This window comes from Mytilus galloprovincialis, chromosome 6 (genome assembly GCF_965363235.1).
Source record: "Mytilus galloprovincialis chromosome 6, xbMytGall1.hap1.1, whole genome shotgun sequence".
Taxonomy (NCBI): Eukaryota; Metazoa; Mollusca; class Bivalvia; order Mytilida; family Mytilidae; genus Mytilus; species Mytilus galloprovincialis.
This window is the reverse complement of record NC_134843.1, coordinates 70977853-70997385: the sequence shown is the minus strand read 5'-3', so window position 1 is coordinate 70997385 and position 19533 is coordinate 70977853. Positions and strand designations below refer to the sequence as shown.

Here is a 19533-nt window from a genome sequence, read left to right as displayed (position 1 = left end):
TTTATGTATAGCTTATTGGAAAACAATAATAAAAAATATAGGTCACCGATGTGCTTAAAAAGATATTTCAACTTTAATGCCAAAAAATGACATTTTTGGACCAAAGGGAGATAATTTGGAGCTTTTTAAATGATATAAACATTTTAAGTCATCTATGGCAAACAGAATTGATTTTTTTGGTTGATTTTTGTACCATATCATAAAGTAATAACTGATAGTGTAAAAAATAAAATTTGTAATGAAAAAAACAAATGTTTATTTTTTTATTTTTTTTTTTTTTTTGCTGAAAATTTGAACCCGCGAACCTCCTTAACAAGATAATTGATTGATTGTTGGTTGCTTTACGCCGCATGAGCACAAAAAGGCTATATCGCGGCGACCTCAACACGATAAAGGTGTGTAGTTATTTACAAATACGTTAAATTCTGCATTATTATTTGTGTACGTGTCGGACATCAGGAACTTGTAATATGGTGTTTGTAGTCGATTGATATTTGTCATAATGTGATATTTTGGTTGAAAGTCTCATGGCAAATCTCACCACATCTCTTTATTCTTAAATATTGAATAGCAGTGTTTAAACAAATTACTTGCACTGGATTCAACGTATAAAGTTATCTGCAATTTTCATTCTTACTATTATATACGACTGTTTTCAAAATCTTAGATTAAAATGTTCTTTTTTAAATGGAATTTGAAAAAATATCTACACGTAAAACACATTTTAGGTTATTATTTCATGTGGGAAATATTGTGTTATAAACATAATCTACAATAAACATGTATGCACATATATATTTAGGATATGACAGTTGTTGCTTTTGATCTTGGTCTTGCATTTTCCACGGAAATTTTTCTGATTTTCTTCTTATTGTTCAAAAAATATATATGGTATTCCTTCTAAAAGGGTTTTACATTGTCAGAAGACCAGTGTTTCGCAGCATTTATTATCAATGATCAGATCTACTATAATTTAGCAATGTGCCTAAGATAAAAAAAAAATATATCACGTGTATGCTAGCCATAGTTAAAGATGTTTTTCTATGCTCTTTAATCTTACCAGATTTAGTAAAAAATTTCGAGTCACGAGTTAATTATTCTCATTTGTTGGAGTTGTGCATAGCTACATTCATACAAAATGGTCTTAAATGTGATATAATGTCGAAAATTTAAACATCCACAAGTCTCTACCCAAAAATTGAAGGACGATATTTAGTCACTCATTCATTCGCTTTATCAACGTACAGGATTTTCGGGACAAGATACTCTTCCAAATTTTAGAATGACAACGTATATTTGCGGCTTCACCTTTACGCAATGTATAAACAAGTTGTGCTCCTCGAAATTAAGTACTGTCATGTGTCAAGAATGGTGTAGTCAGAGTGGATGTTTGTAATTTATATCTTAAAGTAATAACGATTCACACACACACACACGTTATATTGTAAACATGAGCAGCTCAACCAAATATGAAAGTCCAAGCATCTGGAATCCTACAACTAATACCATATTTGGAATGATCAGAACAATTGGTGCCGCATTGCAAACTGCTTTGTATGGAATAAGTCGTATCGTGTTCCATAATTGCCAAAGTTCGTTATGATAACGGGACCGTTCCGTCATGGTTTCATCAAATACGGTTCGCAAGATCTAAATGCAATTTTGACCAAATCGGTGAGAAGCAGCAACGACAAATTTCTCCGGATCATGCCCTTTCCTCAGAACACCGTCTAGGAAACACAAAACATTGTTTTGATTTTCAAGTTTTTGATTCGATACAGCAGAATCTGTCACGTCGTATTCACAATTGTTATCCGACTAAACAGAATCGTCTAGGTATTCACGGATGTTGCACGACACACCTAAATGTCGGGGGGATTAGCCGACCTCTCCGAATCTTTTCAGATTTGTAAAGATCTGTTACGAACGTTTACGACTGCATTCAGATAATGATATGACATTTTGGCTCTAGCTGAACTCTAATGGGAGCCATAGTCGGCACTGTGTTAACGCCACCCTACTGTACACTGCCGATCAACTCGAAGATTAAGATTGACAAAATGACAGAGTGTAATCAAATTCTTGATCGGACTTGGTTCCGACTTCTACTCGATGGCTATCCGACCGTACAAGACTCCAACTCGCATATTCACGACTCCTTAACATCTACTTCAGATCTTCAACCCAACTAATTGAACATTCATTCGATTATCTCGACCAATTCACTATCTTTTGAATGTGAATTCACATTACTATTAGACGTGTCACGGTACTTATCTATCCCAAATTCATGTATTTGGTTTTGATGTTATATTTGTTATTCTCATAGGATTTTGTCGTTGTTCTCCTCTTATATTTAATGCGTTTCCCTCAGTTTTAGTTTGTTACCCCGATTTTGTTTTTTGTCCATGAATTTATGAGTTTTGAACAGCGGTATACTACTGTTGCCTTTATTTACACGATCTTTACTCTACTAGCATGACTAGATGAACTACATTTATGTATATTTGGTTTTAATTCTATCTCGACCAGAAATTACGGTGACCTATAGTAGTTAATGTCTGTGTCATTTTGATCTTTTGTGGACAGTTGTCTAGTTGGCAATCATACCACATCTTCTTTTTTATATACAGACCACAACGATTTAATCGTAAAGGGGTTTAGGGATAATCGGATATTGGTCGAGTCTGTTTAATTTCAGTAAACAAACATCAATGTATTGAGGTTAATTATTTTGTCGGATTTTAGTTTTCAGCGTTGTCTTAATTGGACTGTTGTTTGTCTTATCGTCTTTTTATTTTTTTGCCATGGCTGTGTCAGTTTGTGTTCACACTTTATGTTTTATTGTTCTTTAGATTTCTTTTGTATCTCTTTTTAAAAAATTAACTCTCCTTGTATAAGACGGTCAATCTTTCAATTGTTTGTACAGTTTGACGTTATCTAGGGGTCGGCAATAGTCGAGTTTTTTTTTTTATATTTGATAAGTATAGCTATAGGATTGACCAATACATTATCCGATCTCTACTCGACCACCTTTGAACAATTTTTTATCTCTATTTGGTCAAGACACGAGTTCATATTACTGATACAAGATTCTATAGAATAATAACACTCATTACTTGCTTAAACACAGGTATCAATCAAATCTGTGTATTATTATCTCCAATATCTAGGATGCTCAAAAAGGTATGAAGGAGTAAATATTTATTCGGAGATAAATTGAATCTTCTATTGAGAAAATAATGTCTTCTTTTCAAAACAAGCCATGAACAATATATAGTGTATAAATGGGCAATTTCCTGGTTTATAATTATTTTTCAAACTGTTCGTCGATATGTTTCTTCTGACATTGCTGATGCCGACAAATCGTCCGGTTGTTCAATATTCTTTTTCTTGGCTTTATAAGGTCTACGTCTGATGTTCCGCATGAACAATTTCAGATGATTCTGTATAGTGACTAGATCCAGCAGGACAATTCCACCTAAAATACCAATGAGGATAAACAAAGCTACAGCCCCGATCGCCTCCCCTCCTGGAGCCTCTCTGGCCGATCGCTTAGGTAAGTTGTAAATCTTAAGATTTTTAACAATTTCTTGGACCTTTTCGTCGATCTCGTGTGGTAAAAGTGGAGCCGGTTTCTTTGTTGACGTTTTTATATTGACAGTAGTTGACGTTGTTTGGGGTTTATCTTTCTTGGATGACAAGCTGTTTGTTGATAGTTCTTCTTCCGACAATATGTTATCCGTCGTTCCGTGAGATAAAGTTGTTTGTTGTGAATTTTTCATATCTTCTGTAAACACAAACAAATTTGCGTATTTATGAAATTCATATTTTGGGATCGGAAAGATGAATCAAAATTTTATCAGAAAGTCGGGTCAAAACAGAACATACAGAACAAACTAATAGTATTCATTAATGGTGTAAATAAAAAAAAGTTACAGCATTTCATACGTAAGATAAATCCAGGTGCACGAACGAAGATGTTAAGTGTATAATGATTTGATTTATCTATATCAATTGTCTTAAAAATCCAAAGCCGAAAATAAAACAACACGCTCATCAGCCAAGTAGTCAGCACTTCTGTGTTGTTCAGGTCAAAAACATTAATTACTCTTTTAAACAAACAATATTTTTTTTAAATAATAGGGACTTTCTACACAAGGAATAGAACTTAGCTGTATTCTGGCAATACCTTTTAGAATTTTGGGACTCCAATGTTCTTTAACTGATATTTATGATTGATTTATATACGAGATTAGAAAACAATGAATATATGCTTCCAGGTTTTTTTTCTAGGATTTTTTGAAAATCTTGAATCTGATGAGAAGCCATCCGATGAACTGTTTTAGAGCAAATATCATGCTACAATAATTATACCTTCAGTGGATTTCTGTAAAGTTGGAGTTATTTGCTTAGAAGTTCTTCGTGTTGAATCCGTTGTAAGTTGGTCACTGGTATATTCTTGGTTGGTGCTTTTCCCTTCAGATTCAGTTGTTTGTCCGTTACCAGTAAATTGGGAGCGGGAATGTGTGATGGTATTCGATGAAGTCGTAACTATTGTTGTTGGTAATGGCGATGTTGTGATACACATCTGACTTGAATTAACAGCTAAAATATATGTAAAAGATGCATACACTTTTATAGGGTCTATGAATTTTGAATTTTTCTTTCTCTTTCTAAATACAAATATACAAATAAAGGTGTATTAAGAAGATTAGAACTAAATATACCTTTAACTGAGATGATTTTCATGAGCATGAATGTTTACTACACGTGAAACATCATTTATACAGAGGTATGGCAGTTTTCCAGATTTAGTGTTTTAATCTAGACTGGAATGATAATTTCATAGCCCAATGTGCAAATCCCTAAGAATTTAATAATACAATCAATAAATGTCTGAAGGAAATCTAAAATTAACATTTTGCCTGATTTTAGCAAATTCTGAATGTAATGTCTTTCGGGTACAAATTGCTGGCAATTCATTTTGTTCAGCGATGTCATTCGATGAAAACAAATTGACAAAAACATTTTAAATTTGCAATTGTGTACATGTATCAACAGCCCCCTGAAACACCAAACAGCAATTTTAGTTTATCAATTTGTTATTACCATTGAGTACTTTTATATTTTAATCATGTCTGTGAAACAAATACAAGGAAAATTGACCTTTTTTCTTTTCTGTGAGAAACTAAGGTTATAAAGGCGATTTTTTTTACACTAAAACATTAAATGTAAGTTTTTTTTATTCAATCTAGTTTTTCAATTGATTTCGAAATATGGAAAACATCTATTATTTTTGTTTCTCTATTAACTACTTATGACCAAAAAAATACTAGATAAGTGTTTGAGGATCATTCAAGGGTTCCATCTGTTACAGTAGTTGTTGACGTTCACAACTGGGTAGGTTTTTCTAGGAGTCTAGATCCAACAGTAAATATTTTTTTAATGTACTTACCAATTCTCTTGCACACAAAATGTAGAGAATTATCACAGTCTCCCTCATACCAGTTATAGTACACATATACACACGCAACTGAAACAATATAAACAAAAGTTTGAAAAGAAATATGTAGATATGACTATAGGAAAAAGTTGGGTTTCAAACATCAAACAGGCAACTGTACACGACTGGGGACATTCAAAATGTGGAGAATCACGACTCACTCAAGTTTTATGAATATAATGCCTTTAATGATAACAACAAGTATAAATTGAAAACAACGTTCAAACATATGATTGAGTTGGATAAAAACCGCAATTTTTATACCATGTATACGTGTGCATACAAAACATTTTTTTTATGTAAAAACTGATGTTCTTCAATCCTGTAGTCAGCTATTGCCAAATAAACGGATCACCAGATGTAACAAAATGAATCTTATTTTTGATTTATACCAAACAGAAAACAATAAACCTGCGTAAAAGATGGTATACCTCAAAGATAAGGTGCAAAACTGTGTACACCATATCCGGATTTCGACAATTAATTTCTCTTCAGTGATATATGGAAACGGAACGGTATTTGGATGGCCATATGATTTACTATGTATCTATACAAATAAAGTTCCCATTCAAGATTATTGTATTATTTTGTTGTTAGTCTAACTGTCAAACTTCTGCTTTCATTGTTACCAACACAACTAAAACTGTTACAATGTTTTCTAACATTGATTTCTTTATGTTATTTGGTCTCTTGTTTCCTTTCTAACACATCATAAAGAACTAGTTTGCTTTATTTGTTAATTGATCGGGTATTTTATAAACGACCGTTAGTAATATCGTGCTTTGGAATTTAAGCCCAGTTTGCTTTTTGTATTCTTTACAATGAATTTGTCTTTGAAGTTGAATTGAATAAAATGAACCCGCGCTTATATGAAAGACAAGAAAATTGTTCATATTTCTTTGGCACTGTCGATATTGATGTTGGAAAAAAGGGAGTATAAATAAAACTCCTATTCAAAATATTTACCTGTACCTTATGATAGGATTTGAGCAAAGGTAAAAATAATGGTGTCATAGTCGTTTTGATTAGAGTAGCATAAATTGTTATCAAGAAAGGGGTGTTGCATGTATGCGGAGGCAATGACATTGTTTGTCGTGCTATTTCAGTATCATTACCTTCTAATGGAAAAGTAATCCTCTCTATTTTCGGCAAATAATCAATAGGAGTTTCGTCTGACCAAATATGAACTAAACCTATTCCGAAACTTCGCATACCAATCCAAACTGGGACTCCAGCATATTGTTGTCTGAAGAATAAATATCAAACTCAATACATGATGCAATATAATTATGACAGTGTATGTTTACTAAATGAAAGATACGATAATAAATATTCTCAATTTATGAGTTACAATTTATGACAAAAATAAGCAAAGACCCATCAAAACAACATCTGATAAACAAATTTAATAATACTTTTAGATATTTGGATGATATTTTGGCTCTCAATAATGACGACTTCAGTATGTATATTAATGAAATTTATCCTGCTGAACTTACTTTAAATAAAGCTAATACTAACAATGACCACTGCCCTTTCCTCGATCTTGATATCTATATCACTAACGGAAAGCTGAATACTAAAATTTATGATAAAAGGGATGATTTTTCATTTCCTATCGTTAATTACCCGTTTTTAGATGGTGACGTTCCCTTGTCACCATCTTACGGTGTTTATATATCTCAACTTGTACGATTCGCTCGTGTATGTAACAATGTTTTAGATTTTAACGAGAGAAATTTATGTATTACTGAAAAATTATTACACCAGGGTTTTCGATATCACAAACTAGTCAAAACATTTACTAAATTTTATCATCGGTATAAAGACATCATTCGTAAATATAGCTCAACATGCAGACTTCTTATACGTTCAGGTATTTCACATCCAATTTTTTATGGAAATATTCTTTATAAAGCACAAAGGTGTCAGTATTCACCTCAGAAACTTAAAAAACCTTTGAATAGACTTATTAAGAAGGGATATAATTACGATACTGTTGTCAAGTCATTAAAGATTGCATATTTTGGCGTTAATATTGAGTCACTGATAAGGTCTTTGCGTCGGAACTAAACACATTTATTCTAAAAACAGTTGTTGGCATGACACGGGTTATGTTCTTCTCATATATGTTATGATGGTATGATACTAAACCCCTAACGGGAAGGATTGTGCCTGATGTACATATGATGAAATCATAATCTTTCAGTCAGTTTAATTGAAGTCTGGAGCTGGCATGTCAGTTAACTGCTAGTAGTCTGTTGTTATTTATGTATTATTGTCATTTTGTTTATTTTCTTTGGTTACATCTTCTGACATCAGACTCGGACTTCTCTTGAACTGAATTTTAATGTACGTATTGTTATGCGTTTACTTTTCTACATTGGTTAGAGGTATAGGGGGGGGGTTGAGATCTCACAAACATGTTTAACCCCGCCGCATTTTTGCGCCTGTCCCAAGTCAGGAGCCTCTGGCCTTTGTTAGTCTTGTATTATTTTAATTTTAGTTTCTTGTGTACAATTTGGAAATTAGTATGGCGTTCATTATCACTGAACTAGTATATATTTGTTTAGGGGCCAGCTGAAGGACGCCTCCGGGTGCGGGAATTTCTCGCTACATTGAAGACCTGTTGGTGACCTTCTGCTGTTGTTTTTTATTTGGTCGGGTTGTTGTCTCTTTGACACATTCCCCATTTCCATTCTCAATTTTATCTCAATTATAAGATGTACGAAACTGTTGATTATATACTGCTGTAAATATCTTTAAAAGTAGTACAGGTTTCCTTCATGCTGCACATTCAAAAAAACCACATGATTTTAGCATGGTCACTGTAAAATCTTTTCAACTCATAAATAGATCTAAAAACATTTTTTAATTATCTGGATATCATTAAATGAACGTATACATAACGACTGAAAGACCCTTATCATTCTGTAATTGCGTCATTGTAATTTTCAGCAAGATTAATTGATTGATAGATTGATTAATTAATTGATTGATTGAATGGTGTTAAATGCCACTTTCATCACTATTCTTCTATTTCTTTTTAGTCAGATTAATGGGTTAAAGCAGCCGTGGTGTCCAAACAAAACCACCTGCCAATTAATAGTCTTGCGCACCTGCCACCCGCGGGATTCAAACTGAGTGAACACTCGGCCACTGAGACCGCTGATAAGCATATATATGAAAAATGTAACAGGTTCGATAATAGTAATAGCATACGGGGTACACTTGTACAAACTGCTCAAAATTTCAGTCTAGATGTTATCAAAATGTTAGGATGTGCTCTTCCCTGTTCTTTGTCTGAACTTAAAGCGATCATTAATGTGTTCCAACTAATTTTGTAAAATAGATTTCAATCTTTTATTTCACCGTCTTATAACGAAATTTATACGATCGCGATATGCCGTAAATTCAGGTGGTATAAGTCTTTATATGCAAGGACAATATATTCTATTTGACAACAAGTACCTTAAATTATCTATATATTTGTCTTCGTCCTTGCTATGGATGCTGACAAGTGAAGCATTCAACCCCTGACAGATCCCAATGGCTCTTTCATAGTCTGCTCCGCCTTGGTTTGTCATTATAATGTATTCACTTTCACCATTAATAGACCAACAGTCCATTTCTAAGAAAAAAATATTTTTGGTCATTAATATACCTTATACTAGACTGAAAGAATATTTTATTAAAGATTTTTGTAATTTTAAACATTAGATATCGCTTTAATTTCAGTTTATTCAGAAAAAAAACAATGTAACTTTTGGACTATTTTAAATCGCGGTCTATTTCTGAAATTAATTCTTACATACTTTTAATTGTTTAACCCTGTATGATAACATTGCCCATGTGAAATTTTAAAATTGTTCGTATAAACATTGAACGACAAGAATATATGACGTATAAAATTTTCTGACGTCAGAAACGCGAATCAATGAATGTGTTTGTAGATAGATGTTTGTGTGTTCTGTTAAATTGTTCCTTTTCAAATTGTTACACGATGATGACTTCTGTACCCATATTTTGACAATTTTATTTATTATGTGTGTTTAGTTCACGCATCATTATAAATATAACGGAATGTGATGAGACTGTAAACAAAGTGAGAGGTTTAGCGCTATAAAACCAGGTTTAATTCACCATTTTCTACATTTGAAAATGCCTGTACCAAATCAGGAATATGACAGTTCTTGTCCATTCGTTTTTTATGTGTTTTGTCATTTGATTTTGCCATGTGATTATGGACTCTCCGATTAGATTTTCCTCTGAGTTCAGTATTTTTATGATTTTACTTTTTACCAGAACGAGAATAGTTTATGAAATATTCTTGAGCAGAATGTTTCCTCTGTTAGATAAAAATTCATTCACCAAATTATCTCTTAAGTTTTCGTCCGATTTATTTGCTCATATTGCTAATATTTTCTAGTGTGTAATATAATAAATATGAAAATCTTACCACATTTTGCAAAACTCCATGCACACAAAATTAAAATTGTAATCCTTATACATTCAATCATCTCAAAGACAAAGCTCCATAGCTTCTAATTGATGCAACTAACAACAACTATAATTTACTGTATTGAATTAGAAGGACGCGTTAGCATCCAATTATTGTTCGGTTGGATGTTGTTTTATTTTTAATAGTCAATTTAACCCTCCCATATTCTGCTTATATGCTTATCCAAATCAAGATTTTGTAATTCAGAAACTATAAATATTTGTTTTGTGTTCGTGTTTTGTATTTATATCAGGCTGTTTGTTTTTCTCTTACATTGTTTTTTAGGTAAGTTTTCAATAAAGGTATATGACATTAATCCTTTCAATATATCTGTCGGTAATTGAATCAAGCAATTTTATTATATTACGCATACAAGTACATGTAATCACAAAACTGGCATACTTGGCCAATATGTAATGTTTCTCAAAACCTGAGGGAACAGACACACTTTGCCAATTCAAAAATTAAAATCGAGAACACCCTTGCATTTTTCACAGCCTCGTTGTCAAATCTTAGATAAGATTACTATTTTAAATTGTCCGTAAAATTAACTCCGTATAATTGTTTGAAATTTATGTACATGTATTTATATTCCTTTTGACAAAAACTTGTAATCAATACAATATCGGAAATGCCAACAATTATTATTACAATTTTATGATGTTCTAAAAAATTCCATGCCGTGATTTTCAGCTGTTGAATTGAGAAAAACGATAAACATATTCTTTATTCTGTTTTAAAGGTGTTCAGCCAGAGAAGAAATACAAAGTTCCTATTTCCAACGCACAGAGGTGTCTCTTCACGTGTCGATCATTTATAGACACGCAGTTCTTGAGTACGACGGAAAGGACAGCACAACTGAAAACTCAAATATTATTAAGGAACATTTCTTTGTAGTTAGTAATGATGATAAGCACGATCATCATTTTTGTCCATGAAGTCCAAAATCAGATAAAAGAATACTTGAATTCCATATCCTATAATGTGTCAACAATGCACGAATATACTGATGGTTGCCAATGTCAATATAAATCAAGGCACTGTATGGGTGATGTGTCAAATGGACAGCAAGATTTTGGATACGACAGACTAATAAGGAATTATTTTGAGACTTCACACGCTAAAGGTAAATCAAAGATATCTTAATGATTTATCTATAGGTTTGTTCCCTAAGAGATAGAAAACTCATTCAACACGTATTGCACTCAGGTAGTGGACGCACAATAATTATAAAAATAAGGAGATGTGGTATGATTGCCAATACTCACTTTCGTCACCACGGTACACAGTTTTTATCATTGTGGGATTCCGGAAATAAAACATCCATCTTCGCCAGATTAGCTTACAATCTTTGGAGTCGAACGCACCTTGTAATGAGTGAGATTCTAACTCGCATCCATGAGCGGATTACTAGAGGTGCGCGCCGCCCGCTTACCTTCAAATCTGTTAAACATGAAAAACTATCCGAATTTCAACACAATATATAAAGAAATCATACAATAAGGTCAATTATACTGAATTTTACGCCGTGAAAAGACCCCCCTTTCCAACCCTTTCAAAATTCTGGATCCCCACACCGAACACATCTGAAAAAAATTCCAAACGTGTCGCTTCTGTAATCTTCTTAACATTTGCAGTTAGTGTATTTCCAATACTTGTTTATGCCATAGTATTTACAATATATGATCTAAATATTTATATTTTTCACTGTAGGGCCTCAAGATGCTGCGGGTGGATATGTTAAAAGACAAGCTGACTTAGCGATTTTAAGGAGGAAAGCAACAATTCAAACAGCTCATGATTTTTATAAATTTGCAAATGAAAACCTACAGGAAACTATAGAGATTCGTCAGTTTGTTTAAGGCGTGTTTTCAGATTCATAGACAACATAGATCGGAATCGCGACAGGTACTTTAAGTCCATACCTCAGAACAGAAATATTCATCAAATCATTTCAGAACGAGAAGGCTTACTTTCGGTAAGAAATTTGTCATGCTACAGCTGTGATAGCTGCTTGCTCAACATGGCTCATTCCTGTCAACATACAGAACTTGTCGGCTTAGTAAAAAATATACAAACAGAAAAGGAACGCGGGTGTGCAATTGTTGAAGATATCTCCTCAGATGACGATTTCGAGGTAGTTGATATGATCCGAAAAGGAAGTTTAGTTGCCTTATATACAGACGATGAAGGAGAAGACTTTTATCTAATGAAGGCAGGATCATGTCTAGAAAAACTGAAAAGTTCGGAAACTGACGATTGGCAGGGTCAGTACCCAGAAGGAACTACCGTTATTCGTGGATTATATTACAGAAAAACAGGACCTTTATCGTACAGTTTAATTAAACGTAAAAATGTAATTGTGAGTGTCAAATCTGTCTTATATGTAACAAATGATATTTTGACGGACTCCGTAATTGATTTGTCCTTGGCCATTCACGAAGAAATAATTGGACTGGCAGAGCAAAGCAGTTTATAACAGACTATTCTGAATAAAATTGAACGAGTTATTTTGTCTTTGAATTGCTCTTATATTTTGTATATTTCTTAAAAAGTAAACAAACAAACATTAAAAAAAGACAAACTAAAGAAACAATTAACGTAAACTGAAAGGGAAATAAACAAAACAAACATACAATCGAATTAAAAAACATCAAATTCAGTCTTTCAATGCCGTCGTTTTTCAACGTTTCATTTTTCCATGTAGAAAACGTCGTAATTCGACGTTACGTTTGGTGACACCAGTATCGTGCGTAACGTCTTAGCATTCTGCAATGTCGGAACTTTTTTATATCTTGGTATTTGAATACTAGTATTCGAATTTGACATGCACGGTCATCTCAGTATACCAGAATCTATGGCAAACGCGACGATTTGAATTTTGAAAATATCAATGTCCCCAATTTAGTACCAATATACCAACTTCCCCTGCACGTGGGATAAACATTTCCCAATTGATTCGGTATTCAAGAGCATACAGCAACTACTGAGACTTTTTAAAACGTCACCAGTGTCTGAGTAGAAAGTTGATGAACCAGGGGTTTGTCAAAAGTTCAATGGACCTTGTTGATAAATATTCCGTATCAATGCAAGTTCACAATATTACACGATAGTATTGAAGTATAGATTCTGAATACTGACGTTGTTTATCATTTTAATAACGTGTGGTAGAATTCCTTTTGTGTGTTTATGGAGATTGCTTTTGCTGTTAGGTCTGTTTTCGGTTGTATCACTTTAACGTGGCTCTGTACTTATACATCCCGTCATTGTGTTCTTGTTCTGTGATAATTTTGTATTTTAGCCTTTCATTTTTGCTTATATGCTTTTTATATAAGCCTTTTTGTGTTTTTGCATAAGATAAGATTGGGCAATACGAACGCTAAACAAATGGGAGTGAACTTAGGCGATCTTACACAGTTAGCAGTTAGTGTTTTTTCTAGTGATACGCGTTGTGTTGTTTATAAAAAGTAAAAATGAGGTGATAAATTACGTTCGAGGAATTTAAGATTGCAGCAACGACAAATGTGACATGTTTATAGTCATCTGTGATACCGATTTTCTGTTAAGGTCAATCAAATAATGTTGGCCCCGATGGAGTAATTCCACATTTCACATCTGTCCTATTAGGAACCGTTTGTTACATAAATCTTTGTAGGTAACTACCCTCTATCAAGGAAATCGCAATAAGAAAAACAAGCCCTGGAGTATTTCACCAGCGGGTAGCTTTATACACCACATACAGGCATGTCAAACATGTACCAAGACGTTGAAGGGTAAGCAGATTCAGCACAGCAAATGACCAATTACCATGCTTTACCTGCATTTAATAAAAGAACAGGTCAATAGTTACATTACATGTGTGTTTCATTATAACTCGTTATTATGATTAGCTAACTTCAATCTATGAAATCAACCTTTATTTCAAAATGAATGTAACTTTCATGATGACACGTGCTTCCACTATAAAGTGCATAAGTAAATAAAAGAAATACTTGAAATCGATTGTTCATGGTCCTAGCAAAAAAAATGTAATTATAAGTATTGAATAATAAGTAATTTGATAGGGTTGTAAATTAAGCGTTGACCATGCACATATTTTTAGAATGAAGCGCGTTTGCGCTTCATACAAAGCGTATTTCGGTCCACACTTTTACACTCCCATAAAACAAAAAGAAGCATCAATTTTTAATTGATGGGGAAATAAGGACGAGTCAGATTATATCTCTAATAGTTATCAGACCAAACAACATCAATTTTGACAGTATTTGTGTACGGACTGTATTTTAAACTATATCTTTCGATTATAGTATCACCATTAAATGTAATAAAGATTATTGACTTTTTTACTACCGTTTTATGATTGGTTAATTGTACCATAAACCAAAATTGAAAATTTATTGCAATTCCAACACACAGTACAGCATTGATATTCGATTAAGAATCGGTATTTTATATTTTCGTGTTTTCCATGTTATCGCTCTTTCTTTCTTATTATGCTAGTTTTGTGCATAAAACACAAAACGTTATAAATAAATGCAATTGCTAATGGTATAATGATTTTGAATCATCTTTGATTAATTCAAACTCAGACAGTGAAACGAAATAAGTAAGATATTTTACGCATGTTATATGCGCCTCTGGGTGCAGGAATTTCTCGCTATGATGAAGACCTATTGGTGGCCTTTGTTCCCATAAACACAGACGGTACTTGTTAAAAGTTCAATGTTTATAATATATACATACATAGAGAGAGAGAGACACTCATGTTTTATTGCAAGTATCACAATGATAACTATTTACAACCCCTTTATATACCAAGTTAGGTCACTGCAGGTCTGTGTAATGTGCAATGTATAATATTTTAGTTTTAAAAACCGCAATATATTTTTTTGCTTTTGCGACATTAGTTCTCATCAGCCAGTAACAAAAGGAACAATTTGATTATTTATAATTGTTAATTGTAACACATATCATTTGCGTCTATATAAATAATACACGATCATACACCGGTACAAATTATTTGTTTGTTCATTCAATGCAATGAGAACGCGGAGTGAGTTATCCTGCTTGGATGGCTCGACTAGAAATGCAACACCGCTCAGAGCAGTCTTTTCGTAATGAGTGTACATCAACAAAAATCAGGTACAACAACTTTCAAATAATACTCCTCTTCAGAAGAATAGCGCATGGTTGTCATGGTTGCATCATCATCTCCTTCCGGTTCCAATGTACACAAGAAACAGTACGCCATTTACAGTATACACAATGGCGGCAATGCACATCATCGCAAAAGAAAAACTCAGATGACTTTTTACTTCTCCTCCAAATATGGCAACAGTAATTATTATCAATGCTCCTGAAAAATCAGACAAGAATATATACTGTAAATCATTCAAGATCATTCAAATTGATATTTTTCTTATTCATTAATTTAACAAATTCGTCACGTCGATTTACAATGTCTTAGCTTAAAATTTACTGTATATACCCTGATGATTTTGTTTTATTTTATTTTTATCGAAATGTGTCTATATATAGCCTAACTTATTACTAATAAATAACAATGAGGTCTTAATGAGGAACATATAGGGTATGTTTACTTTTCTAATCGGTTTTTTATAAGTATCATCACTGCTTGGTGTCCACGGCATTTTAAAAAAAAGATACCACTTTAAAATGACTACCTTGCACGTATCTATAATACTAAAATTACGAGGTCCAATTTGTCAGCCGTCATCACGTAAAAACGACGAATCAAAGAATTCAACTTTATATATAACTAATATAGTACAAAGGTGTAGATTAAAAATTACACCACTCCAGGCCCTTTTGTTTTCCACGTAATTAATATTGCCAATAATTAAGAAGTTCCGGGTCGAGTCCGATACCGATACCAATAGTATATTCACCTGTTACCTATTACCTTATCTGTACGTTCCGCATCTGACAGGCGCACCAACAAACGGTGTATTCAGGATTAATATGCTATATACACGGGTTATATAATCTAATTAAGTCACGGACCCGCGATATCACGGGTATGTTCTAGTGCTATTTAAAAATCGCTTAGGTGTGGGGAAAACAAGTTAAATAAAGGCAAATAAATTGGCATATTGATTTTGTTTCATGGGTGGATACACCATATTTTACTTTCTTTTCTTTGATAATTTATTCACTGGACATCTTTAAATCATTGTAAATTTCAAAAAGAGGCCCCAGGCTTCAATAAAACCTCTCTGATATCATCCGGTATTTATATACGCAGCAGCTTTTAGTGCTTTGTCTAACTAGGTCCGTGAAAAAATGAAATTTGCAATGAATAACATACTGATAATTTATCTTTTTTATCATGTCAATCATCAAATACATGACAGCTGCGAATGTTTTTGATAACGTTATTTTAGCGAGCGTTTGACGAAAACCGAATTGAATTTCAGTTATTGCCATTTTGGTAAATTCCTTCTGGTACCTCACGGCGTCGATCTGCGGTCATTCTGTCCAGTGCAAAAGAAGTCATGTCATTGTTTTTCAACGGATGGTACGGTAAAAAAAAAAACAAATACTAGTATATGTTATGGACATGATAACAACAATTTTAACATGGCAACGAGTATTCATATTTTTAAACATGTTAAATGTAAATAAAGACACTATTTTGGATTTATGTAAAATGCATAAAAGTTTTTAAATAATTTGATTTGTAAATTTATATATTCTCTTGCTTGGGTATTTATGTTTTATGTCCTTTAGTGATCAGTTGGAACCCGTATTTGACTGTGATTTTTTTTTCAGAAAAAAATGATATATAACAAACTGACTTCGTGGTTTATCAACATGTAATAACTTTAAACATACCAGTAACAAAAGACATTATCATCGACAGCATGAGAAGTCGTCCATTATCAGTTTTAGATACACAGGCAAACCAAAACACCATAGCGATGCCAACAAACGATGCAATTAGGCTGAAACATGCAAATACTCTGGAAGCTATTAAAAATCCTGAAAAAAAAAGAAAAATTGAAAGACGGATTAACTTTAAAAATAAGATATCATGATGGTTCATTGATTGGCAATGGTAAGAAACTCTCCACAAGATACCAAATGGCATAGAAGTTGACTATGATCCAATATTGAAATACAGAATAGAATAGAATATTTTTATTCACCAAATCAAGGCCCAAGGAACAAGCATGCAAAAAATATCATTATAAACAGTAACATAATTATGCAATTCAGAGACAAGACAAGTAGATATGTAACATGTGTAATAAAAAAGGCTACAGGAAACACACACAAGAAAATAATAGCAATAATAAATTAAAGTTCAATTCTTCTTGAATAATTGATAGGTCTTTCCTTCCATTTTCTTTTAATTATACTGTCATAAATAAATATATCATATATATATTGATTGATAAATTTATTGATTAGTTGGTTGGTTGGTTGGTTTATTAGTTAAACACTTGATATAGGGTCTCTTGAAACAAGCGAAAAAAAAGAGACCTTGGATTCCGTATTAAACACATGAAACGGAAACATGTATTGAATGATTGATTGATTGATTGATTGATTGATTGATTGGTTGGTTGGTTGGTTGGTTGGTTAAACACGTTGGTTAAACATGCTGGTTAAACACGTTGGTTGGTTAAACACGTTTAATAGGCTCAATTAAAACAAGCGAACAAAAAACACCTTGGATCCCTTATGAAACACATTAAACGGAAACATTGATTGATTGATTGATTGATTGATTGATTGATTAATTGATTGAATGATTGATTGATTGGTTGGTTGGTTGGTTGGTTGGTTGGGATCCAAACACACATAAAACTGTTTAAATAGTGCCAAAACCACATAATGTGATGACCTTGACCTTTGACCTTGTGACCTTCGTCAAGGTCATTGCTCCACAAGGTCATTGCAAAAGACCCTATGGGTCAAGGACCTTTTGTTTAAGAGTTTTGCCTAAAAATGGCTTTTTAAAAACCATTAGTGGGAGTTATGTCCCTTACATGATGGTAAAATCAATATAGTCATAATGTAAAAAAAGTTGCGTCTTGAAGTACTCATCATTTTTCACTGCTTAAATTTTCTGTATCTATAACCGTTCAATAGTTATAGGGAAATGAAAAACTTTTGAAAATCTAAAATATGACCTTGACCTTTGACCTTGACCTATATTTTCAAGTTTTGGACCAATGAACTCAAATCTGAACACCCGCAGTCTTTACGACTTACGGTTCATGAGATTTATATGCATATCGAAAATTTAAATATTCAAGGGGAAATAACTCCTATAATAGGTCACTGGATCGCTTCGGTTCAAATTATTTGAAGCTGTAACTTTTGGCAAGGAACATTTAAAAAAAAACATTTGCCGCTAAGTCTTATATTTTATGAGGAGTAGTCGGATGTGATAGTATAATTTAAAACTATAATGCAGCTATTACGATATACTTAGTGCCTAAGTACAGAAACGCAACACATTGCACAATCTCGTGTACACCTTTTAATGAAAATACCTCGAAACATTCTTGGAAGTGTAAAAAATGAAAAATGTTGTCCTGTCGTTTTCTTTCTCACTCTACTCGGTCCTGCCTTTTTTATTGGTTTATCCGTCTGACTTATTTTTTTTAAGAGTAAAAATGAAATGATATTTATCTCCCTTATGACTAAATTTTATTTCACATTCTGTATTACATTTTTTTGTTGCTAACATTCTTTTACAGTAAAGATCGCTTATATTCAATTCTAAAAATCCATATTTTATATCTTATCTGGTTTTTAAAAATATCATTAATGTAGTGTGCGAGAGAATTAATCAATGTAAAATCTCGGTATTCAATATAATTTTATATTGACCAACGAAGCTGAGGATTTACAGTCATGACAGTAAACACACAGGTGCGTCAAGTTGGGTGTATGATACAGATTTTTTTTTTTTTTTTTGATTTTTTTTTTTTGCTGATTAAAATAATCAATGTTCTATATTTATAATACATATCTATCAATTCTGTGCATGTCTCACCTAGTTTCGAGTGATTTAAACGACCCAGAGATAATACCCAATTTTACTATCCATACTAAATCACTCGAAACTAGGTGAGACATGCACAGAAGTGATAGATATGTATTATAAATATAGAAAATTGAATATTTTAATCAGCAAAAAAAAAATCCAAAAAAAAAATCTGTATCATACACCCAAGCGCCTGTGAGTAAACACGGTATAAAAATAAATTGTACATAAATGTACAGCCGTAAAATGTCAAAATTGCTTATTATTCCTACAATTATATATTACCTGGGATGTCATGTACCAAATTTATACACCCGATGCCACCACCACAGGCTTGCCACAAACCCATATGATCCATACCGACACTTCCCGCATGCGTTCCTTCCCGATCAATGAATTGAATAGGAATGGCACCACTCGCAGACACCCATACTGGTGTTGCAAATCCGAGAATTAATGAACAGAAAGCAATAATTGTTGACAAAAACACGATCTTAATCACTG

At 32.8% G+C, this 19533-nt stretch overlaps 1 protein-coding gene and 1 long non-coding RNA gene across 2 annotated transcripts; both read right to left on the bottom strand.

Moving 5' to 3' along the window:
- Positions 1–3189: 3189 nt before the first annotated feature.
- LOC143080227 (uncharacterized) lies at positions 3190–9149 on the bottom strand. Its single transcript, XM_076255956.1, has 5 exons — positions 8978–9149; positions 6622–6752; positions 5459–5536; positions 4378–4608; positions 3190–3790 (listed from the first exon to the last, which is right to left on the bottom strand). The coding sequence occupies exons 1-5, from the start codon at positions 9133–9135 to the stop codon at positions 3318–3320; spliced, it is 1071 nt and encodes a 356-aa protein (XP_076112071.1). The 5' UTR covers positions 9136–9149; the 3' UTR covers positions 3190–3317.
- Positions 9150–14757: 5608 nt separating this feature from the next.
- On the bottom strand, positions 14758–19448 carry LOC143080226 (uncharacterized). The gene is made up of 3 exons (XR_012979664.1): positions 19315–19448; positions 16863–17009; positions 14758–15363 (listed from the first exon to the last, which is right to left on the bottom strand). It is a non-coding gene; the product is annotated as an uncharacterized LOC143080226 (long non-coding RNA).
- Positions 19449–19533: the final 85 nt, after the last annotated feature.